Source organism: Anoplopoma fimbria, chromosome 7 (genome assembly GCF_027596085.1).
Source record: "Anoplopoma fimbria isolate UVic2021 breed Golden Eagle Sablefish chromosome 7, Afim_UVic_2022, whole genome shotgun sequence".
Classification (NCBI taxonomy): Eukaryota; Metazoa; Chordata; class Actinopteri; order Perciformes; family Anoplopomatidae; genus Anoplopoma; species Anoplopoma fimbria.
The window spans coordinates 20,185,616-20,210,131 of NC_072455.1; the positions used below are offsets into that span (position 1 = coordinate 20,185,616).

A 24,516-nucleotide genomic window follows, 5' to 3' on the forward strand; every position below is an offset into this window, starting at 1 on the left:
CTCTGTTTACTCGGTCTTCCATCACTCCTCTCTCGCACCTCTTCACCCCTGCTGCCGCTCCCTCCGTTGCTCTCTCTCTCTCCATCATCCCAACCTCTTTTCACCTCTTTTCGTCCCGCTCCGTCTCACGACATCACACACAGTCTTGGGGGATTTCCAGAGTAAACAAAACCAATTTTAATGCCATCAGAAAATGGGCAGCAAAGGATGCTGCTGGAATAGCATCGGTGTGATTATGTCTTTGTGAGGATGTGCGTGCACGCGGGTGTGTACGTTAAAACCATGGCTTTAATGTGCGAGGAAAAAGCACAACACATCAGTTGCAGACTGCGGCACAATTTGGAACAACAACTCAAAACATCTTTTAAGTTGAAAATGGATCTGGCTGTCAGCTTTGCCAGCACCTCCTTTTCAAGTCCACAGCAACCCAGCTATGATTTGGCTCAAACAGGTCGGCACAGTGGCCAATCAGAAATCCCAAATTCCCTCAGAAAAGCACTGGCTTATCTTCAAAAACTGCAGCCAGCGAGCTTGGAATTGAACAAAATCCTCCACGATGTCCTTTTATTCTTGGTCCCAAACAGCTCTTATGCTCAGTCGTGATATGCTGCTGCATGAGCAGTTTTTCGATCAGTTTTGATTTGGAGTTGTAGTTATATGGTATCCAGTTATTACCAGGGGAAACTCTTCTGCAGTACATTTAAAAAGATGGTTGTAAGCTAACTAGCTAAAACAAAAATAAGTTATCTCAACACTGGCTCATTATTTATCCGATTATCCGGACCCAACAAAGTTATTTTGTTACTTTAACCCAACTTTCAGCAACGTAATGTCGTCCCAAAAACTGCTGTTGTGACTGACACGAAAAAACATACAATTTATGCCTCTGTACACAAAACTAATAGACTGCATTTTGTGACTCTTTTACCAAATGCTGTTAGACTGAGTTGAATATTCAGTGTGATTCAGGGCCGGCTCTTCGTGACCGCACATGGGCCCTTTCAGGCCACGGATGCCCAGCTGCCCTCTCTGCCACTGAGATGAGGGACAAATGAAAAGTTTGTCACGGACCACCGAGCAGTACACCTGAGAGGTCTCTCTCTCTCTCTCTCTTTCGCTGTCAATTTCCCTCCCAAATCCCAAACACAGCAGGCTGGAGTCAGGCCCAGTTGAGAGTTAGATAATCACCCCTGAGACTCCATCCATCCATGTTTTTGTATGGATGGGCAGCCACACCGGAGCTGTTTCCATTTCCCACTAATCATAGAGTTCATGACCGCACAGTGACCCAGATCAACCAATGGACCTTAGGGTGCTCTAACACTAGTATTTTCAAGGGTATGTTTTGAAATGTATCTCCATACGGATTTAAAAAAAGATTTGTTGACACATCTTATGAGAAGATCGATACCGCTCTCATTGTTTGAACAATAAATATGAAGCTAATCCTTTCAGACCATGTACCAAACCAAATTTCCCAAGTGCCATCAACAATGTTACAACAAAAGAGCCACCTCCCCTATATACAGCCTTTGCTTTCCTCTGGGCCTGTGATGCTAAATCCCAGATTGATGGCTGTTAAAGTATTTCTCATTTACTCAAGTGGAGCAGGATGTGGCGCCACTCGGCCGATGGACTGCCCACTTCGACTCAACCTTCTTTTGGACCCTTTAGCCATCTCAAAATTCGACTCAGACCTAATAAGATTGCATTTAGCTAACGCTAAATTTTGCTACGTTCATGTTGCTTCACATCCAACCAAACTTTATTTCTCAAATATTTAAATGACTAACGACTAATCTTTACATCATTAAATGTAATTTTTTGGTTTTGAGAGAGTGGCTTTGGCTATTTAGAGGGCAATAGTTAGGTCTTTTAGCAAAGGCTTACATGTGCCACAGTTTGGAAATCATTGGATAAGCATAAAGACTGGAAACAGGGGCAATCAGGAAGTTATTGCACACAATCAAAGCTAGTCAAGCTCATCATGCAATGTTTTTACTTTTTTGTCACTTCAGTTTTAATAAGTGTGAATTAGTGAGACTTTTGTTGCCTTTGGACAGTGACTGGCTAGCTGTTTCCTTCTGTTTCCAGTTTGTGTTCTAAGCTAAGCTAGGCTAACTGCTGGCTGTAGCTTCATATGTACCAAAGTAGTGGTAGCCTGCTAATCCTCTCATCTAAAGGACTTTACATCCCAAGGAGAGTTTGTTTGTGCAATTCATTTTTTTTGTCATGAGTACGTTCACGCAGATTGTGAAGATTCCCAGTCTGAGGTCTGGGCCAATAGGTTCCTATTGTTTGCTTCTCTGCCTGCAGAAATCTGTTCATTTATTACAAAAAATGGTGGTATGAATAGTTTTGATGCGATATATTCACAGGCCGCATTTTTGTGACATTTATTTTTCATGCCCCCGGTGTGTTCCAAAGCGTTGACCTTTTACCTTTTAGGTGTTTTCAGTCACTTTAGAAGAACAGAAGTTAGGAAGAAGTTAATTTGCATTCATTTCTGACTACAAATAAAGTCATTTTCATGTGTGGGTATACATTTCACTGTGTTGCTTAGAGGCTGCATCAATAAACATTATGCTCAGCTTTTTTCCTGCTTGTTAACATTTTATCTTTTTGAGAACTTGGCTGTGCTATGTTCTCAATTACTGCGAGGCAGTATGGTGTGTATGATTGTCTAAATGAGTAAACAAGAGCCTGGGTAATTAAAGCAGCCATACAGCTAACTGATAGACTCGCATAACTAAATTGGCCTTCCACTCTCTCCACTTTTATGCTAACAGCCAATTTAACAACACATCTCAGGATTTCATGCGAGAGACACAAAGTCTGTCTTTTCTCCCAGATGTGAATTCTACGCTCTGATAACTCCCAGGATGAGCTGTGACAGTGCATATGTTCATTCATGGCTGTTTCTGCATCTCAATCCCATCACACTATTTTTTTTACCTTGGCAGCCAGAAGTGTGAGAGCAGCGAGGATTCCCGCAACCTAAAAAAAAAGTCAAGAGAGCTCCGAACGAAGACTGATTTCAGGATGATGAAACGAATGATGAAACAGATGAGGGTTTTAATCAGAATCTCTTTTATGCCTCCTTACTCCATGGGAATTCTTCACCTCATCAGCCCTCTGAAACCCCCCCCCCACTGGACGACGGGCAACCTCCCAGAGTGCCTTGCTGCGTGGCCTTTTCAATAATGTAGAGGGGGGAAACGGAGGGAGACAAAAGGGAGGAGAAACGATTTCCCGGCGCTGTGGGAGACCCCTCTGTGACATTTACCTCTAGCATGGCCCTCAATGTCTGTCTGTGTGTCTGTGTGTCTGTCTGTGTGTGTGTTTGATGGCCCTGTGCCAGGCTAATGATACCCCCCTCTGGTACACACACTCGAGGCACAGAACTCTCCTGCTAGTGATGCCACACATGTCCTTTAGAATCACACCGAAAGGGAGAGGAGGAGGAGCAGTGGGGTCGATAACAGCAAAGAAGGATTGTGAAGCGTTTCAAAGATAAATATGAGAGCAATAGTTCCATCTGAGTGTGGAGCTGCGTAACAATATAAGGGGCAAAGAAAAGAAAGTGAAGGGAGAAAAGGTTTATGAATAGCGTCAGACAGCTGACCCCCCCCCCTTGTTTGAGGCACTGGGTGGTCTCCACGGGGAGTCCCCCTACCCTCCACCTGGCCACATGGCATCTATCATTACCCCCCGGCTTCATCTCAGAGCCTGCAGAATGTCACACAGCTGGAGCGTGAGGCTCAGAAGACAGATTAAGAAGAAAAACTCCGGCGAATGCCGTTAAAAAGACAGAGCACACAATTTCGTTATAGAGGAGGGAGTCGTCGTAGCGCTGTATAAACTAACTTCAGCTGAGGATACAAGAGGGTTTTTACATGAAACATTGAAGAAAACAATCTCACCTCAAGGTCCATTCAGTGGCTGTATTATTTTACACAAGCTTCATCACGAGATGGAGTTTATTCATTCATTCATTCATTCATTCATTCATTATCCGTAACCGCTTATCCTGTTCCGGGTCGCGATGGGCGGGGGGGTTGGCCGATTCCCTGCTGTCATTGGGCGAAGGCAGGTTTCTCCCTGGACAGGTCACCAGACTATGGCAGGGCTGACATATAGTGACAGAAAACCATTTACGCTCACACCCAAACCTACGGGCAATTTAGAGTCTTCAATTAACCTAAGCTGCATGTCTTTGGACTGTGGGAGGAAGCCAGAGAGAACCCACGCTAACACGGCGAGAACATGCAAACTTTGCACAGAAGGCCCGTCTAGCCCGGGAATTGAACCTGGGCCCCTCTTAATGTGAGGCGACAGTGCTAGCAAAGGTTCATTAAATGGTTCTTCTGGACCATATTTTTGAAATCTTCTTGTATCCTCAGCTGATGTTAGTTTATATAGCGCTAAAATGACTCCCCATTCGACTAAAAAGTCCTTAAAATGCCGAAAAGAGAGTAATACATCGACTATAAACCTTTGGCTAAGCCCCCCATAGTTATTTGCTACACGCTTTCCATTCTGGCTCAAATGACATCTGTAGCTGGCAGATTTTATCAGATGTAGCTAGCAAGCTAATTAAGCTAAAATAAGTTCCATGATTTAGTTAGAAGCACTATTCTACTACTTACTAATTAGTACTATCTTCCTGTTCCATGGCTGGGAAAACTCCATATAATTGTATTGTGATATTTTTGAAAACTCCAGTATACCAACTAAATAAAGAGATATTTTTCTCAACTGGTTGAACAACAGGAACATTTTTAGAGTTTGCACATATAAAAATCTATAGATTTGTTTGCATATTGGCCTTTTTATTTATTTTAAAGGCATAATAATATTCAAAGGAGACACAAATCAGGTATATATCGTTCCTGTTCTTCCACCTCGTATCAAAACCATAAATGCACTTTTATTATGCTTAGAAACAACCCTTCGTTATCCAATCAGTCTCCATCAACTGCCACTGTCAAGTCTTAAAGATGACTCTGTGTCAGGGAGCTAAAAAGAGGTCACAGCTCAGTGTCAGCGTCTGTGTACACAGAGAGGAGATCGCTTGACTCGTCGTCTAAATCACCTTCCTGTCTGTGGAGTCAAAGTGCAAACATAAAAATAACCTGAGAAAACTCACAAGTTTTAAAATGTGCACACACATACAGGCTAACATCAAATGTGTGCAGGTATCTTCATTTAACTATATTTACATAGAAAAAAATAAATATATATATATATTTTATTATTTAATTCTGAATCAAGTTCTGGGTGAAGATATTTCACCCCGCTTTTGTCTGGAGACACAGATTTGTTGCATTACAACACATAATATGAGGTAAGGTGTTAATTGCAAATGACTTAACTAAATATACTCTCTAATACTTGACTTTAATTGCCAAATGTCTCACTCTCATGTGATGATCTACAGCCATTTTTATTTCAAATGGGTCATGAGAAATGCTTATAAATATAACCCACACTGCTGGTTCCCAGCCCGGGGTTTTGAGCCCTCCAAGGGGTCACACGAAAAAGTCAGGGGTCAAGAGACAATGAATAGGAGGAGGAAGCAGGGGAAAAAATATATGGGATACAAAATAAGATTTTTTTTTCTTCAATATATTTCTCTTTTGTTCTTTTTTTACTGGATAATATTGAGTCTTTAGCGCTCTAAAAAATGACTGGCTTGATTCAAAGACATGCTCGACTCAAGTCGTGTCAAGTAAGAGCTCACGTAATCTCACAGTCCAATGCTGACCCCTTGTGGATTAAACCAAATACTGCGACCAACTCATTAGGCAGGCCCACATACTCTGACTGAAATCAACAATTAAAAAGCTGTGTGATTTCTACTTTTTACGCTTCCTTATTTCAGAGCGCCCTGCCTGGTGGCTGCAGCCTGTCGCAGCAGCAGCTCCCTGGCCAGGTCCGGCCTGCCGCTCTTGGCTAAGCAGTGAGCCAGCTGAGAGGCCTTGGGTTGGTGTGTGGCAGCGGGCAGCCCCCTCCTCCACATGGTCAGGACATGGAAGGCCTGGCTGGACAGGCTGTCACCGGCCCGGAGCTTCACCAGCTGAGCTGAGCTTCGTCTGAGACGCAGGGAGAGCACCAGGAGTGCTACTTCCTCCTCTGAGAGCTCCGCGGACAGCCAGAGAAGAAGAGAGTCGGACAGGGAATCTGGTGGTGGGGCAGGAGATGAAAGATGGAGGCACTGGTGCACTGAAAAATGATCAATTTATAAAGATGACAGCTTGTTTAGGGAAATTAGAGAAAGATCCAGGTAGTTGCTATATATATATTTTTTATGTTTAGGGCTGATATGGTGATAATCATTTCATAATTCACAATATCAATGAAGACATTTCCAATCTATCAATCAAATTTAGATCAAAATATACCAAATAGGCAAAGTCATATGTGAATTATTAAAAGTAATGAAATAAATTGTTCAACTGTAACACTGTGGATATAACCAAACTCTTTATGGGTGTAAAGCTTAATATTTAGTTTATTTTTAATTACATCTTGCTTTGAAATATTAGTGTGGATATCAGAAATTTGTGAGCAACTTAAGTAAAAGTTGTAATTTAACAATGTAAAAATGTATATAAGCCAAATGTAGTTGAAGTATCAACAGTAAAAGTTGTTGAAATTTGAAAATAAAAAAAATAAAAAACTTCTGATATGGAGTAGATGTACAAAGTATTTACTCATGTAAAGTGCAAGTACCTGAGAACGTTTCACCCACCTGTCTCCTCACATAACTTCACCCTGACTGTGATTGGTCGATTAACGGTTCTCACTTTCTGAGATGAAACAGAATAAAATGTTAGAATATGCTTTTATAGCGAAAATCAATGTTTTACTGTAATACCAAATATGACATAAAATTCCTTGTGAGTGTTTACGTACCTTAGGTAAAGTCAGAGACAGCTTACAGACGGGTTCTCCCAGAAGCTTTGTGTCCATCGGTACTGGTCCGTCACCTCGCCACTCCAGCTGACCTCTGGTGACCTTATAAAACATGGCCGTGCCCTTGTAGTGGGGTGAGCTGTAGTTCCCAAATGGGTCCACTTCAGTTAGATGCACCAAGAGGTGATTCTTCTGCTGATTGTGGAAGGTGATCCGCTCGTGTGGGAGGTCGTGTCGGTCGTTTGGAGTTCCTGTTGCCATTCAAAATCTTGTCACTTCCAACAACTGAACCAAAATCAACCTTAAGGCTGAATCCAGCTCTGAATCAGCTGTCACGTGACTGGCCACCGCAGCGTGATGTAAGGTTACATTTCTCCATAAGTTGATACTGTTTCAGCTTTTAAGCCTCAGGCAGCTACGTTGCCCAAACACACGGCCCACATTCAAATTAAATGGGAGGACTGGCGTTTTTGGATCTGTTGTGAATGCAACCTTCAGGTTACGTTTATGTGTGTTTTACTCTATCAAAATTGTGTTTTTGAGTTTGAATTGCTTTTTAGAGTTACTGAGTTTGCTTTACAAGGAACCTACTAATATATTTATTCTGCCTGAACACTTTAATAATAGTAATTTTCAGCAGCAAAAGGGAACTGCAGTCAACGAGGACGACATGCTCGACCTGAAGCCCTGCCTCTGCTGAGAGCGCTACGGCAAGTTTATTCATATTGAACGTGTCACATGTCGAAATTGTACCAACTTCGACACCCAGAAGTGCACAGGCCAAGTATAAGTAGATTTGATAAATGGTTCTCGAGATGTGCAAAGGACACACATAAAGACTTTAAAGATACCAACCCCAGCTAACTGTGCTTACAATATATATTATATCTTTAACCATCATTCTCACTTCTTTTAAAGGAGCAGTGTGCAGGATTTAGTGCCATCTAGTGGTGAGGTTGCAGATTGCATCCAACTGAATACCCCTCCTCTCACCATTCCCTTTACAGAAGTGTCTACAAAACTACAGTGGCCTTTGGGCACCATTAAAAAAAATGGTAACCCAACCAATAGCACATCGTCAGCATAAATTACAATCCTATATTAATAGCAATGACCAGTTTCTTGCTCATCGATCATTCTCCTCTTGTACTTTTTTTAACAAGTCACCCTACCAGTGGAGGTGATGTTGCCGCTGAAACGGAGGAGAAGCTGGTCCCCTTCACACATGGAGATCTCCGACGTGGTCTCCGAGAGGCCGCTGTAGCCCTGGGACTGCAGTTTGGACAGCTCCCAGCCGAGGTCCCTGCTGGGCAGGACGGCCACCAGGACGGCCCGAGGCTCCTCCCGTTTACGCTGGAGGACGACGGTAACCGCGTGGCAGCGGACCGACTCCTCCAGTTCCACCGCCAGGGAGGCCAGATGACAAGGCTGTAGTGGAGAGAGGAGGCGAACCACCAGGAGTCTGAGAGGTAGACAGTCAGAGACAGGAGGGAAGTCAAGAAGTTGAGCTCAGCGGAGAGATTAGATTGGTTCTGAATAGAGGGAAGAGATGAGTCTGTTATCATGGGCCTGAATACAGACTTAATATACTTAATTCGGAATAAAGAATTCATAAAACCTACTGCACATATATTATTCCCTGGGGAAGCTGTTTTAGATAAGAAAGAGAATTAAAGCGCATGAGAGAAATAATGACAATCCATCCTCCATTAAAGGAACAGTTCACAATTTACAACTAGGTCTTATATGTTCAGAATTCAATCTTTTTAAGTGGTAATAACAGAAAGGCAATCAGATAAGTTTATTTTCTTATTATCTATGACTTCTGCTCTTATGCGCTTACATAGGAATGCTGAAGCCCGGAATTCAAAGCATTTAGCTTTAGCCCCTTTATCCTGACTGCCTTTCTTAAACCCCTTAAGTAAAGGAAAGCTCACTCTAAGTCGGGCTGATTGTAGTGTTCCACATTTCCTCTCTTATCTCGTCAAGTTTAAAGACTGAACATGTTGAAGTGAAAGACATGAAATCCCAGAGAGGTGGAAAAGTGGTTGCATGAGAGGTGAGTACTTCTAGATGATATCTGGTCACTTTATTTAATTCTAGGTCAAACAACACCACTTAGTGGATAAAATGCTGTGATTATGTGTGATATGTGTTAATTTTTCTTCCAAATCAGTAAAGTTAAGGGGATTATCTATGACAGAAAAAATGTTAAAGAAAACATTGTTGAAAATTGAACCTACTTCACTAAAGGAATCTTTCTTACTTTGAAAACTGCTTCACTGCTCCTCCTACTGCTTTTGCGTTACTGCAGGTGTCCTGTTTGTTTATTGCATTCCTGTCATTCTATGCATGCGTTAACTGTGACTGCCATGTGACCGGATGACATTTAGCTTTAAGATAGGGTTATGGTTTCTCTTTTTATTATATATTTTACACGATCCCTTACTTATAAAGAGATGGAACGAATGATGCTGTGAAATTTCTTTAAGTAATATCTTTTTATTTTGATTAAAAGGGGCATTTTAAGAATTGCATTTTTGCCACAAACCCAACATAAAAAGGAAATCTCAATTCTGTTAGTTGCAATGAAACTAAGAAAAAAAAAAATACACAGGAGTAGTAAAACCAACCTCAAATATCTCAAATGTATAATATAGAAATATCTCAAACTATAATAAAGTATCATTTTCGCTGAGCAAACATGCGCATCAACATGTTTTCCTTTTCCAGCATTCATTCACACATCAAACCTCTTCATGTTGAAGTTTCCACCAGAGCTTGGTGTCCACAAGTAAGGATCAATGATTTAAACTATTTTCAACAGTTTTTCTTCACATATGCAAAATATGTTCTTAATATTCTGTTTCTCTCTCTCTCTTTGGCCAGGGGCAACGTTTGCTACCTCCTCTATGTGGTTGGAGGACTCCTGATGACGGTCACTGCTGGGAGTCAGTGTTTGGATGAGGCTGTGAGGACGGCCCAGAACCCTGCTAACCTGCTGCGTCTGTCAAACACACTCATCGGACTCATGGGCCTCCGATACCAAGTGAACGTAAGAAAACCTGCAACTGTAACTGCCCTGAAATCTCAATAGGAGAACATCAAAACATGCATGTGATGGCTTTCTTCTGCAAAAAAACACTGAAATACCTTTTTCTGAAAATAACTTCCTCCAAAACTTTTTGTGAAAACACTAAAGTTTTGAGTCTCATCATTCTAATTATTTACTAATGTTATTTTCTGTTACTTGCAGACTACCTCTGTGAGAAAAAGAAAACCAAAAAGGCTGTTTTTCACTGACAGGTGTTGGAGCGGATTAACGTCATTCATCAAAATAAACAAATAACATTCAGTCAAATGTCATTCTTTGTTCTGCTCAAATATTGTGATCTGGCCTCTCTCTTTGTGTGATCCAGTTTCAACATCCTCCTTGATATGACAACAACGACACTACAGGGAACTCATCATTTTGAGGTTTCAGGCTGGTTTCCTGAGAAGCAAACAAACTGCGTCTCAACCAGAAGGTACACAATCAAACGTACACAATTTCTGCTTTCATTTCAATTATTCTGTGATGCCTGAGAGTGTTTCCTGTTCTGTGGTCAGATGCAGGATTTATCACATCCTCATCTGTGGTGTGAGCACCATTTTCACACTGCGTATAGGGACCAACAGCAGCAGGCTAAGAACCTACAACCCTTCAAATCAACTTCAGTGGTTGATGAACTTTAGCAGCAAGGCACAGGCACGAGGAGATGTGGTAAGAGACTGACATCACAACACAACTCATGTATATGCAGGATACTGTTGAAGGTCTTCTTTTGATACCATATTGTATGTTTTTCAGATCTTTCTTTCACTGGGTGGACAAACCGGACAAATCAGCACTGGATCTCACACAAATGATGCTACGAATGAGCGACACCCGACGAGTGTGACCCTCGGCTTGTCTGCACTGTCTGTAGTCCTTCTATGGATGTTTCTGCCTCATATTGCAGTTTGTGCTGTGATCTGTTTTGGTTGGACAGTACGACAACATATCCACTGATCCACAGACTTTTATCTCAATATTTTTGACAAAAGCCTCTTTTTGCAGCTTCCAACTGGCTCCAGAGCTCTGCGACAAGGCCTCTAACAAGATAAGAAAACCATATTACCTTTTCTCCTATCTTCCTGCAGTTGCTTCTTGTTAGTTTTATAATTAAATCTACCATTCTAATATTTCCATAAAACGCTATAATGCCTTGGCCCTAAATATTAGCTGTATATCTGAGCTCTTTTTTCCATAAAGCTGCAGTAAAAACCTGACGTACATCCCCCTAATTCAATTTTGCTCATTTAGATTCCCTAGAAACAACTTAAACACTCTTTTCCTCATTTGCTTAATAATCTATTATGATTATTCTGTGTGTGTTAGTGGGCTAGTACTGTACGATGTGTTTGCATCTTTCTTAAAACATGTATTTCTGTCGAGCTCCAGTCCTGTAAATCCCTTCGTTCAACTGTTTTACATTTGAAGGACTCTTTAAATAAAGTTGCTTTATCATTGCTATATATTGCTATATATTCTCTGCAGCCAATTAAATTAGAAAGAACATAAAAGTAGAAAACGTTATTTTTGCTAACCTGTCAAAGTTGTCTGTCAGCTCAAAGGACACCAGTCCGTTTTGCTGGTTCCTGACTGTGACTTTATCCAGGACGCTCCACTGTTTGTCTCTTGAACCCAGAACAATCAGCAGCTCGTTGGACATCTCCTTAGACTTCACAGAGGCACCCAGGACTCTAAGAAAGACATTCAAAACAAAATATAACATATCAGGTTTGTGCTCTGATGCTTTATCCTTAACTTCCTCATGTTAAACATGTTCCCATCTTAGTTTAGGGTATTAACATGCACAATCTTGCCAATTAACACAGAAAATGAGTACAGCTTCATTAGGTTTTGCAGTTATTTAGTCATAAACCAAAGTATTATACCTGATGGTGGCTCGAGATGAAAAGTCAGCGGATCATTTATGTTATTACAATTCATCCTGAGGGGAACATTAATGTCTGAACCAAATTGTATGGCAATCCATGCAATAGGTGATATTCCTGTTGTGACAAGTTGGCAACATCCGGATCTGAAGTGAAGCAAATGCAAAAGTGCCTAAATTAGGAATCCTGTATAATGGCCACCAGGGGGCGACTTCTTTAGTGGCAAAAAGAAGTCTATGAGAAAATGACTCTTCTTCTTACTTGATTTATTATCTCAGTAAACATGAGTTTATGTTCTCAGTCGCTAGATTCAAGTCTTCTTCAGTACAGCATGATGTTCAATCAGCATGATGTTCAATTAGTAAATTATGATCCAAAAACCAAAATGGCGATGGCCGAAATGCTGAACTCGAAGCTTCAAAATTCTAACAAAAACAATGAGTGATGTCACAGTGACTACAACCCTTTACCATATCCAGTATATTGTTTGGACACAAGTGGTGGACCCACTGACAGGCCTTTGTCAATTTTTTATTCTTTAGAGATGGTTCGTACAAATCATTATTTCAGTAGATACTTCATAAAAACAATAATTTTAAATAGGTGCTGCTAGTTTTTGGCCACTGATGCCCTGGTGTCTAGAAATATTGGTCAAACATAAAGAGGCCACACTTTACTCACCTCCTTCTGTGGGAAGCAGGTTGATCCCATGGTGAAGAAGCACTAACAGGCCGAGTTTGGTGGTGTTGCTCCTCCTCTTGTCCCCTTGTGTGCCTCTTCTTGTCAGGGTTTGGGGGACAGGGAAGGGTGAGAGTGAGGGGTCTCCTCAGGGGCTGAGATGATGGGTGGGTGAGGTAGAGCAGTGGACTCGTAGACACCACCGAGTGATAAGCATCTGTTCTGGACTTGACGGTCGCCAGGAGAATGGCATCTACCGGCTGGATCTGAGGCAGATGAGGTAACAGCTGTTCTGCATTATTAACAAAACTGTTTGGCAGAGATGCTGTGTGATATGAAAATTGTTTTCTGTTTTTTTTTTGTTTTGCCGACAGCATGGCGTATTACCAAAGAGAGACGTGTAGAGGGAAAACTGTTGGTTTTTGACTTGAGATCAAGCAACAAATTGCTGTAGTGGAGTTAGTTTTCAGATGATTGGATCAGAAGCTAATTCAAATATCGCCCACAGCTGTTCATTCTTCCAATCAAAGCAAACATTTGTGAAAACTCAAGTCTGCGAATTATTAGCAGTCTATCTGTTTCTCTTGACATGCCTCTGGTTTTATCCAATTTTTGGATCAATTTCAATATTTAAATATTTATTTGAGTTCTTTTTCAAAAGCTTCAACTCTCAATCCCAAACAGCCCACAATACATAATGAATCAGTGGAGTAAAGTAGGAGACAGATGGACAGTAATCAAATAATTATCTCCATACCATCGTTTGTGCCATTACTGGAGCAGTGAAGGATGCTGGGAGGTAGTTCAGACAGATTCGGTGGTCCATGGGCAGCTTGAGTGACAAACCCTTTTTGGGAACTGTGTAATGTTCTCTTTTCAAACAGGAAACCACTGCAAACAGGCCCAGGGAGTACACCCTCACCTCTGCAAATGAGCCCTGACATCAAACAAAGACAGAACACAAATGAAATCATCTAGTTTGGCCAAAGTATTTGAATCATTTTTAAAAGAAAACAATATTCTGGCTTCAGGTCAGGACACGTACAATTACAGTGGTGTCAGCTGTTATTGCGCCCATCAATTTGCAACATTGCAGAGCTGTATTTGCTTGTGACTTTGTTGAACACAGATGTCTTTACAGGGTTAGGGATGAAAACAGTAAAGATGTACTAAGTTGGCTCAGAGTAAATTCAAAGTCCTAAAGATCACAAAAGGTGCACCACAAAGCTCTATTTAGGAACCTGTTCAGTTTTTTAAAAACCATAAAGGAAGGCACATCTAACTGGATTTGTTTGAATCTAGTTGATACAATTATCTCTACAGTATGCAACTGTCTGCATCAAGCAATTAGTGATCTCTAAGGTACCTTTCACAACCTACTGTTTTTATTTCATCAATTAAAATGAACCCTGAATGCCCACAAAATAAATCTAAAACTTTCTCCAAAAATCATACCCATTCTGTTAAAATTTGGAATGTTACTCTTCAAACAATAGGTGGAATAGAATTTTAAAAGTTCTCCTCTAAGAAATATGAAAATGAATGATTAGAAATAATAATGTTTTTTAGTAAATTCAATTTTTTGACAATAATATCAAAGCTAAAGTCTTTTAAATATACTGTTTATAATTAGGAACTTTACCCTCTGCCCTCCATACGTGCCCTCTGTGGTTACTGGTGTGACGTAGCTTGCCCTCCTCTCCCCATCAACTATCTTCACAGCTACGTCCCTGTAGTTGCCACGGTAACGAGCGCAGAAAGGCACAGCCATAGTCACGGGGAAGTGGACGTTTGCTCCGTCCTGAACTTTGACCCTGATCACTCTGCTGACCAATTCCTCGGAGCCGGTCACCATCAGGCAGCTCAGGCGGTCGGCCACCTCACATCTCAGGACTTCAGCCGCACCCTTGGGTGCTCTGATAAAGCATGTGTCTGGTACATCTGAATGACTGTCCTCCTGTTTACCAGTGAGCCTAGAAATTATGTTCAAATAGACACATTTACACAGATACAAAGCTTTCGATGTACAGATCAATATAATCTTGGTTGTAATGCTAGTAATGCTAATAGGAGGAGTAGAATTTGTAGCAGAAATATTGTCACTTTTAAGCTACATTTATGGCAAAGAAAAACTGCAACCATCTTTAATAATTCTGAAATGCTGTAGTACGCACATTTCCATATCAGCTTCTCCCAGACTCGGCCTCTCCTTCTTATCTAAATGTTCCTGATTTGTTTGGCTTTTGGACAAATCTGGGCATTGACCTGACAGTGGCCCGCTATAAGGTGGTCCAAACATGAGCACCTTGTGATGAACCACCGCAGAGAGTTTGTTTCTGTATCAGTGAGCAGGGGAAATGAGGAGAAGTAATGAAATCATGTCCAGACTCACAAGGTGGCCCTGTGCGAGATAAAGACCAGGATGCTGGATGTAAAGAGCGTAAATTGAAGTGTAATTCCCAAAGTTTTCAAAGACCCCTAATATGTCTGGCTGATTATATTTATAAAATGATGCACAAAACATCTAGAATTATTATGATGGAATTATGATGAATTGTAGGTTTGAATATTGCACTCTCTGTCATATATCCCCTCATTGAAGAGCTGGAGCAAGCTGATATATATTATATTGACAGTGTACATTATAGCTAAAGCTCTATGTTGTCAACGTACCCTACTGTGATCCATTCCTTGTTTACCCTATTTGTGTCCTTTTCTGTCTCCTCCGGGAAATCTGTCTGACTCTCTCTTTTGACAGATATTCTTTTCTCTGCCTCTTCCACATCATTGCAGACAGAACTGCTGATTCTTGAGTCTGATGCTTGTTCAGTGCCTGGTAATGGCATTGTATGACTTTGATCATCTCCATCACCATCGTCATCAGCCTGTTTATGCACAGAGTCAGATTCAATGGGATCACAGGGGTTAAGGTGATTGTTGTCATCCTCAGGTGGCTCTGGTCCTTTTGGATCTCTGGTCTCCTGGAGTGCTGCATCCACAGTCGAGGCCTCCTCTGCACATAATCTGAGGATCTCTTCATCCAGTTTGGCTAATATTGCTTTCAGTTTGTCCATAATGTTCTCGATATTCTCCCCGACATTTAGAAAAGTATCACTGAAGGAGTCTGAGCGAGGTGTGACGTTACATTCTGTATCTGTAACAAAACAGACGGGAAGAGAGACAATTTTAGATTCTTAAACTAATCTGTAAAAACTATGAACGATATTAATGTGTGGACTACTGCACAATTGCTGATCCACAAAAGTATTGTTAAGTTTCTACTCTAATAAACTATTTCTAAGTAATTAAGTCAAATGTTGTGGTAGTTTGTATATGTTTACAATATTTACAGGGCATTTTCCTGCTTAAACTCCTTTCAGCATATTTATTGCTTAAACAGACTTCAGCTGATCTGAATCCCTCTGAAACCTGAACTCCTTACAGTACTTCACAACGAATCCACTCCTTTTCAGGCTCACATTGAAGTTCCACTTAAACATGAACTACTTTCAGTATTTCAACTTTAACTGACACCTCCACACTACTGCTTACAATTAACTGACACTCATGCCTCAACTCCTTTCAACAACTTTAGTTTAACCGACACTTCAACTGCTTTCATCATATTAACTTAAATTCACTTCATCAGTTTTAACCACACTTCAAATTCCACTCCAACCTGAAGTTCTTAAAGGCCTCCAACCAACACTTAATCATGTTTTCATGCTCACGTTTCAATTTCCACTGACACTTGAACTACTTTCCAAATGTCAACTGCCACTTCAACTCCCTTTACTGCTTACAACAAACCGACACATGTACCCTTCAAGTGGGTTTTAAATTGCTTCCAGCTTGTTTACAGATGGTTCAAATTGAACTCCTCTTTAATGGTCCTTCAAAGTCAACCAACACTTATACTGCTCTGGTTCAACTATAAATGGCACTTTAAAGTTTTCCTCATGCTTTCATGTTCTCTTTAACTGACACTTCTTTCACTTCTTCGTCTCCTCAAAAAGGCAGAGAAAGACATGCATCAGTCAGATTTATTCTCATACCTGTTGTGGACGGATGTTGTTGATCACTGCCCCCTGGTGGAGACCTGTGGGCCCATTCTCCGAGAACTCCTCTCCACGCTGTCACTCTGTCTGAATGAAAAACACTCAGCTCCCTCAACGCTTCCAGGACTCTCTGCTTGCACTCTCTCTCCTCCTGCTCTTCATCAGCCTTTCCTCTTCTCTCCTCATCGTCTTCCTCGTCTTGTGCAGGACTGAGCATCCCTCCTTCACTGCCTCTCTGTATTTCCTCTCCTCCGCCACTACCTGGTTCCTCTCCTGTGCATCTCCTCCCACCCACCGTCCCATCATGATGGTCTCTGCAGCGTCTGACAGCTCCAAGCCTCCGTAGAGTTTCAGTCAACATGTTGAGGAGACTGTGTTCACTCCTCCTGCCATGAAGAGACTCAGCTTCATCCATCAGTTCATTCACATGCAGATCTGCATCCATGCTGAGCTGAAAAATACAACAAATTAGAGTTAGAATTATATGAAACGGCCTGTTTAGTGCCCCTTTTTCAGTCCGTGTTGCAAATGGCAAAAGCAATTGACTCCTTTAACAAAATGATAGTGAAAATATATCAAATATTCACAAAAAAAACATTGCATTCCCTTATGTACCTCTTTTTATATTTGAAGCTGAAGCCCCCTTGTTCGCTGTGTCCTTTTGCATTGAGTGTTCCTGTGTTCAGCCTTCCTAGTTTACAGGAGCCAATGCTGTATTTATATGTCTGCCAGTAGTAAAACATGTTGCCAAGGCGACCCCTGGAGGCGTGACTGGGAGGGACAAAAGAGGAGCCACAGAGTAAAAGACTTACAGGAAGATAGAGTGCTGTCCTCCAGACATCTCATCCTTCTCTTCTATTCTTCTGTCACTCATTCACTGCTTGTATGTCCAGACGTTAGAAAAACAAACTCCAGAATCATACAAAAAAAATGATGATTTTTGCATATTTCTTTCATTTTAAAATAGCAGAAAAGTAACTTGTTTTGAAAGCATATGCATTTTGAGGGGGAGGTCCGAGACTCATGGTGGCTCTAGAAAACACAAACCCTGCGGGGAGCGTCATTTTGTGGGTTTCCTGTGGAATTTCTGGTTTTACATTCTAAAGACATCCGTGGTGAAATAAGTGTTCAGATCAATACCATAGTAATACCGTAGTCTAAAACTCCTCCGCATAAAAATGAAATATGTCACTGAAGTAAAAATAAAAAAGGACTTTATTACCAGCAAAGTGTATTTACTGAATCATAAGTAAGCATACTCATTATGCAGAAGGTAACATTTCTTTATGAGTGCTAACTGATAAATGTAATTTCCCCCAAGAGAATTAAAAAAAAGTAATTCATCTTCTATTCTTAATATGATTAATTGTAATATTGTGTAAAGTTTGTAAATGCTTTGTTTTTAGCTTTATACACTACTGGGTTGGTTAATAGTAACACAGCATCATATTGTATAAATTCAGTTTATGTTTTGGTTGTAAAAACAAAATTGTAATTCTTATTCACAAACAAATGTGAAATAATTTTTTAAAAACAAAGTATCAAATGAAGAATGCTCAAGTGAATTACAAGAATGTCCAAATGTTCCTTAGTACAGTGTTTAAGTAAGGGTACTTAGGTGAACTGGACATGGGTTTTAAAAAACTGGATTTGCATTACTTTAAGATTAGAATTACCGTTATCCAATCTGGATTATCACAACAGGCCAATAACACAATGTAAAAGTACAAAGCTATTTAACTAAAACTTTATTTATTTTAAAGAAAAATGTGTTACTTCATCGTGCACATCATTAGATTACTGTGAGCCAGCATGCACAACACAAAGACCTTGAAACTGAGGCATCTTTGATATTATTATTATTATTATTATTATTATTATTTATTCATGTGTTGAAGACATTTTGACACTGTGATATGTCAAAAAGTCTTCAGTGTAAAGGGGCTATTTTGCTCTGCCATTACAGTCACTGTTGCCTAAAGCTTCAGTGCTGCAGCACTCTGTCACCATCATGTGGCTGAAGCTCAATTCTGTTATTTTGTATCTTATTTTATCACTTCTGATTATATAAGTAGTAGTACTGTCCATCCACGGGCGGAAGAAACTGTTGAATGTATTCAAATTACGATATAAATAAGATGTTTTGAACAAAAATAGTGTTATATTCATGATTGTGGGGTTAAACTGTTCAAGACACAAGCTGTTTGTCTTGAAACTAGATACTTGAAACTTACAGCCACTAGGCCCATGCATAGGTACAATATACAAACTTAGATTTTATAGTTGGAATGACGAATAAACGTTCAAGTGCATTTGTCATCAATAGTAGTCATAGTAGTCGGAATAGTATATCACGTTCCATAAAGCATTTGTTTATATGCCAACAATATTAAAACTGTCCATTTCTGTTTTACATATATATAATTACATTACATTACATTACAGTCATTTAGCAGACGCTTTTATCCAAAGCGACTTACAGGAAGTGTATTCAACATAGGTATTCAAGAGAACTACTAGTCACCAGAAGTCATAAGTGCATCTCCTTTCTTAAACAAGCATCTTAAAGCATAAGCCAGAGCAAAAGTACAGTGCAGAGGCAAATTACTACGAAAACAATAAGTGTATAATCTAATAACTATAATCTAACATTCATTTTGTTTTTGTTAATCAATCAAATGCCAGGTCTAACATACAAAGTACCTTTGGTCTATACAGCTATACAGTCTAATCTCCAACATTCAATGTTATTCAGCATGCTGTCAAAATAATAGCACGCAATGAATAATGATAGATGACAGTAATGAAACTTCCTCGGGACTCTCACCAGTGAGTGTGCCAGTCATCTTGTTGCATTCTTGCCTGTGTTGAATACGTAGCCTGGGGCCTTTTTCTTTTTCTTTTTTTTTTTCAAGATCAAGCCAAGACATGCAAGTCTTCCCAGCAAAAACAACACAAGTGCCTCCACTTTGCTGTTCTCTGGAAAGTTTTTTTTTAAAACTTTTATAGAGACAGGGCTTGCATTTAGAAACAAACTTGGTAAAAAAAAAAAAAAAAAAAAAAAAAAAAAGAATGACAACTTTAACACTATCACATCCAACAGTTAGGGAGGTCCGAGAAGCGAAGTGGGCGTGGTCAAACCAACACTGTGTGTGTGTGTGTGTGTGTGTGTGTGTGTGTGTGTGTGTGTGTGTGTGTGTGTGTGTGTAGGTAGGTGTGAGAAACACGCTGAGAGGAGGACTCTCGACCACAGTCAGCAACACAGAGCAGAGAGAGAGAGAGAGAACCTATGGTGATGCCTGACGCTGCTCCTGCTTTTTGAGATGCAGGTAAGTGTTTTTTTTTTTTTTTTTGTTGCGAAAACTCACCTGACGCACGACAACGTAACTTGCGTAAACTCTCCACGTCTGTTTATTTGTCGGAAACGAGACCGAAAGGAACTCGCTGAAGTCAGAGTAGTGTTTATTTAACCATTCATTAAGGATTATTAAAAGACAGGTGTAGTAAAACGATGACACTTATATTTAAACTGGCAATTTATAATATAATAATAGAGGTTTGATACATTTAAGAACATATAACTCAATGGTTTCCCCCTTGTTGGTCTTCAATGAAAACACAGTCCTTGTACTTCCTACTTACACACTTTTTAACGACATTCTTTGATAATTATTTCTGACTCATCATATTGAAGGAGAAACTATTTTAAAACAGGACATGAAAATTGCAAAAAAAAAAAAAAAAAAAAAGTATGCCCAAGTTCTTCTTTGCGTCAAACCAGGAAGGGGCATGGAAGAAAAAAATTGGACTTTGTTCAAAGTTGGTTGGCTGAGGGATATGCAGAAAGTATCAGGTGCTAGGTGTGCCATGACTCACCCCCCCCTTGTGCTGTCTAACCATACCTGTGATGTGCTTAATGGGTGTAACGCATCTCCTGTGCTGGCAGCCTGCTTTCACACAGACAATATCTTTGTAAATCACTCTTCTAAATGTCCTTATTGTAACTCAGTGAGTTTTACAGCTTGTATACTTTATGTGTTTGTGTGTGTTGCCTCTTATATCTTTATGTCCACACACACACACACACACACACACACACACACACACACACACACACACACACACACACACAGCTTCATATGTTGCCATGCCCATGTGGGATGTGCAAGCTGTTTATCCTGTGAAGTTTTTTTTTTTTTTTTTTGCTCCTCTTATTGATCTTAACACTCTGTGGGGCTTTGACACCAGGCAGTATCTGTGGATGAAAACTCCTGTATCCATCCCTTATTAATGTTGGGAATGTGTATTTGCCCTATGGTGGGTTGTTTGTGTGTGTGTGTGTGTGTGTGTGTGTGTGTGTGTGTGTGTGTGTGTGTGTGTGTGTGTGTATGTGTGTGTGAGTGGGCGTATAAGCGCCAAAAGGCAGAGATGAGGAGCAGGCCGAGTCAATCGTGCTGGCAAGCTTTGGCGTGTGCCTGTGCTGGCCCTCAGCCAATACAGGTCCCTGCATGTTAACACTGCAGTACACAGCTGGGGCAAGTCTGATAGACGCTTAAAAAAAATGCAAGGCAATGTAGCAGCGAAGGTGTGATGTGCTTGCAAGATAACATTCTGAGAATCAGATTGTTGTCCAAAAAATAGCCAATGATAAAGGGGAAGAGATGTTGTTTTTTTTTCTCACCATGGTTGATGTATGAATATGATATTAAAATGTTTCTGTTCAGCTCGTGCGGTAAAGCACTCCCAATGTATACACTTGCATATGCCACAAGGCTATGTTAACTAGAAAGCAGAAGTAACACTTTGTGTCCTGTGCACCGTAGGTTTGCAACCCAAAAGAGAAGTGGACTTGGCAAGATGGTGCTGTATCTTAACTGTGAGTTTGAAGTGTGTGTGTGTGTGTGTGTGTGTGTGTGTGTGTGTGTGTGTGTGTGTGTGTGTGTGTGTGTGTGAGTGTGAGAGTGTGTGAGAGTGAGAAAGAGAGAGCAGTTCTGCAACACAATTCATTAGTTCTTGACTTTGAAGCGATGGTGTAAAGGCCTGAGGAAACGGACATTTAACAAGAGCTTGCCATTTGAAGGGTTATTATACGTTGCTAGGCAGTGAGCTGGGATGTAAAGCTTGGATCTTTTAAATTCTGCTGTGATTAATGGAGAAGATGTCAGTTGGCCTTTCTACAGAAAATCCACTTTGCATGTTATTTGATTCGAATATCGGACTTTAAGGTAAGTCTTTTTACCAAAACCTGACTACAAATCCATGCTGTGACGCTGGCATGCTATTTCTTCACAGCTATTGCCGTTTCCTGCTGTTTCATCTAGGCGTGTTGCAAATTTGGATTTTGTTTTTTTTTGGCATGTAAAAGCACCTGCGTCTTGATCCTTCACGTTTAAAGGAGCAGACGCTTTGGGAAATAGGCTCGTTCGCTATATTGCTGAGATTACGTGACAGGATTCAATGTTGATCTCATCTCTGCGGGCCGTATCTGAAGCTACAGCAAGGATAGGATGGTTAGCTTGAAGAAAAAAAAAAGATCTGCACACCAGCACCACTTTTTAAGCGAGAATTTAAAGGGAAAATGGCGAGGCAGATGATGAGGTGGTGTGGAAGACAGATCATGAAATGAAATCATAGCTGTATGATGATTTAATCTCACTCCATATCACACGTTACTTGTAGTTCCGCTTTCGTGTAAATACTCAAAAAAGCAGTGTTATTTGTGCTTGTGCTAATGAGCCATAACTATTCCATAAACAGCTTTGAGTTTAAAGGATGTCTGCACCCCAGAGCGCCGCTGAGGGCCGAAATACCCACACCTTTGGTCATCTGTGGAGCGCACGGCGACTACATCCGATAGCATTAAAACAAATTGCGGAACAGACCGTCAGTAGTTTTAAAAATATGCAAGTAACTGACCGCTGGAGACGACGTGGTGAAAGGGAAATTGAGCACGTGCAAATGTAACGCAAGGTTTTATGAATCAGAATATATTTTGGCCTTCATACATTTCCTCATTTGTACCTTTTGCTTACACATGCTCTTTACACACTAGCTGCCTCCCTCCTGCCGTATGCTAAGCTAAGCTAACTGTCTCCAGGCTGTAGCTTCATTTTCACCATACAGATGTTCTACCTCTTGGGTAGAGAATGAATAAGTGTATTTCCCAAAATGTTTAACTTTTCCCTTGATGCAGTCCAATAATGTCTTCAAAGTTGGAGGGAGGTATAATTCAACCTTTTAAAAACATTTTTACCAGCAGAACTTACCTCTTAGACAAAATCAATATCCACTTAATCATTACAGCTTACAGAAAAAAGTAAAAAAAACTTTCAAATTCAGTTCATTTGACGACACTTAATCCTCTTAAGTCTGCTGTATTTTTCTTCACACATCACATCATTTTTTTTACCTTTTTTTTTTTTCTGTCTTCAGTTTGAAGCAGGGCTACTACATCTTCTGAATGTGTTCCTGATGCGGCAGAGGTGAGACTACAGCATCATGTTGGACCCTCCGGACCACGGCCAGGAGATTGTGGAGTGGCTGTCCAGCCTCCGCCTGTCCCAGTATACCCCGTATTTCCACCAAGGAGGCTATCAGGCTCTGGAGGACTGCAAGGACCTCACCGATGATCAGCTCCTGGGGCTGAAAGTGTTTCCGACGGGCCATCGTAGGCGCATCCTCCGAAGTCTGGAAGCGCTGGGGGTGAGGGAGACGAGCGGTGGAGAGGAAGATGATGAGGAAGAGGGAGAGGCGAATGGGATGCACCGTAGGATGCCTGTACCTCACCCGAGACACATCTTCCTGACGGACAAAAAGAGGGGGAACTCGTATCAGCATCAGCAAAAGCCGAGGAGGGATAACGAGATTGAGGGGAGTCAGACTTTGCCTCCAGGAGCCGGACTGGGAACACAAACGGAGGACGTCCAAGAGACCAGATGCCTTCGCCCGCCTCAACCGGCACCGCGCAATCCCCAGAACATCCAAACATCTCCACCCGAACATACCAGTGTCTCCGCCTTCGTGTCCTCTAGCAGCAGCAGCAGCAGTGAGTCCCTCTCCATATCCGAAATTCCCTCTGACTGGGAGATTTCCTCAGAGGATCCCTTTGTGTCCAGCGCCGACTCTTTCCGCTCTACGGCCGAAGTCGCCTATCCAGAGCTCACTGAAGACAATGTGGTTTTTCAAGGTGACATGGTGGACAACTCCATCTACGAGGCACAGCCCTATTTTAAGGTTCCTGTAGGTCCGAAGCTCACTCGCTCCTACCGACTGAGGCACCGGCCCGTCCCTAAAATCCCGAATCTGACCATCCTGCCCCTTCCGAACAGGTAACGGATAAACTTAAAGGAATTCAACGTTTTGTGAAATGTGCTTTTTTTTTTTATTTTGTTGTAGAGAGTTGGAGGAGATGCGCTAGCTAAGGTTAGCTTCCCTTTTAGCGTACAAACATGAGAACGGATTCAATCTTCTCACTTAACTCTCTGCATGGATACAATGAAGTGTACCTTCAAAAATGATGACCTATTCCTTTTGAGCATAAAGTTTGACTTAATGAAAGTTTATGAGCAGTTGAGAACTATTCAAACAAGTGAGAAGAGTACTGTAAAAATACATTCGCACGCTGAATGAATATGGAAACAGGACTTTCCTCCTTACATCCATATTCACACTAATGGAGAACCTAAGGCCTCTATTTTCATTTTCAATTCTGCATTCCACATACATTTAAAAAACCCTCATTTTAATCACAAACTTTCAAGCTGTGAAATGTCTTTCCCAGTTGCACATCTCTATTCCACACTTCCTGTAAGTCGCTTTGGATAAAAGCGTCTGCTAAATGACTGTAATGTAATGTAATGTAATGTATTCTGAAGGTCCCTTT

The 24,516-nt window shown here is 40.9% G+C and overlaps 2 protein-coding genes across 2 annotated transcripts in view; one reads left to right on the top strand and one right to left on the bottom strand.

Annotated features, from left to right (window-relative positions):
* Nucleotides 1-5,875: 5,875 nt before the first annotated feature.
* On the bottom strand, nt 5,876-17,079 carry dthd1 (death domain containing 1). The gene is made up of 10 exons (XM_054601910.1): nt 16,632-17,079; nt 15,250-15,730; nt 14,219-14,549; nt 13,334-13,513; nt 12,580-12,842; nt 11,548-11,703; nt 8,091-8,380; nt 6,919-7,169; nt 6,755-6,812; nt 5,876-6,183 (listed from the first exon to the last, which is right to left on the bottom strand). Exons 1-10 carry the CDS (start codon nt 17,077-17,079, stop codon nt 5,876-5,878), a joined length of 2,766 nt encoding a protein of 921 aa, XP_054457885.1.
* Nucleotides 17,080-19,905: 2,826 nt separating this feature from the next.
* Nucleotides 19,906-24,516, top strand: part of arap2 (ArfGAP with RhoGAP domain, ankyrin repeat and PH domain 2) — a 109,488-nt gene continuing 104,877 nt past the window's right edge. Inside the window, 2 exon segments of the mRNA XM_054601561.1 lie at nt 19,906-19,963; nt 23,067-23,962. Of these exon segments, the coding sequence (XP_054457536.1) occupies nt 23,133-23,962 (830 nt within the window). The 5' untranslated portion in view covers nt 19,906-19,963; nt 23,067-23,132.

Excerpts from the sequence above, each read along its gene's own strand:
- dthd1 (XM_054601910.1), bottom strand. The coding sequence starts at position 17,079 with ATGGATGCAGATCTGCATGTGAATGAACTGATGGATGAAGCTGAGTCT. Across the intron at positions 14,550-15,249 it reads AAGGAATGGATCACAGTAGG|GCTCACTGGTAAACAGGAGG; the intron begins GTACGTTGACAA and ends CATAATTTCTAG. Across the intron at positions 7,170-8,090 it reads CGGCAACATCACCTCCACTG|GAACTCCAAACGACCGACAC; the intron begins GTAGGGTGACTT and ends GAATGGCAACAG.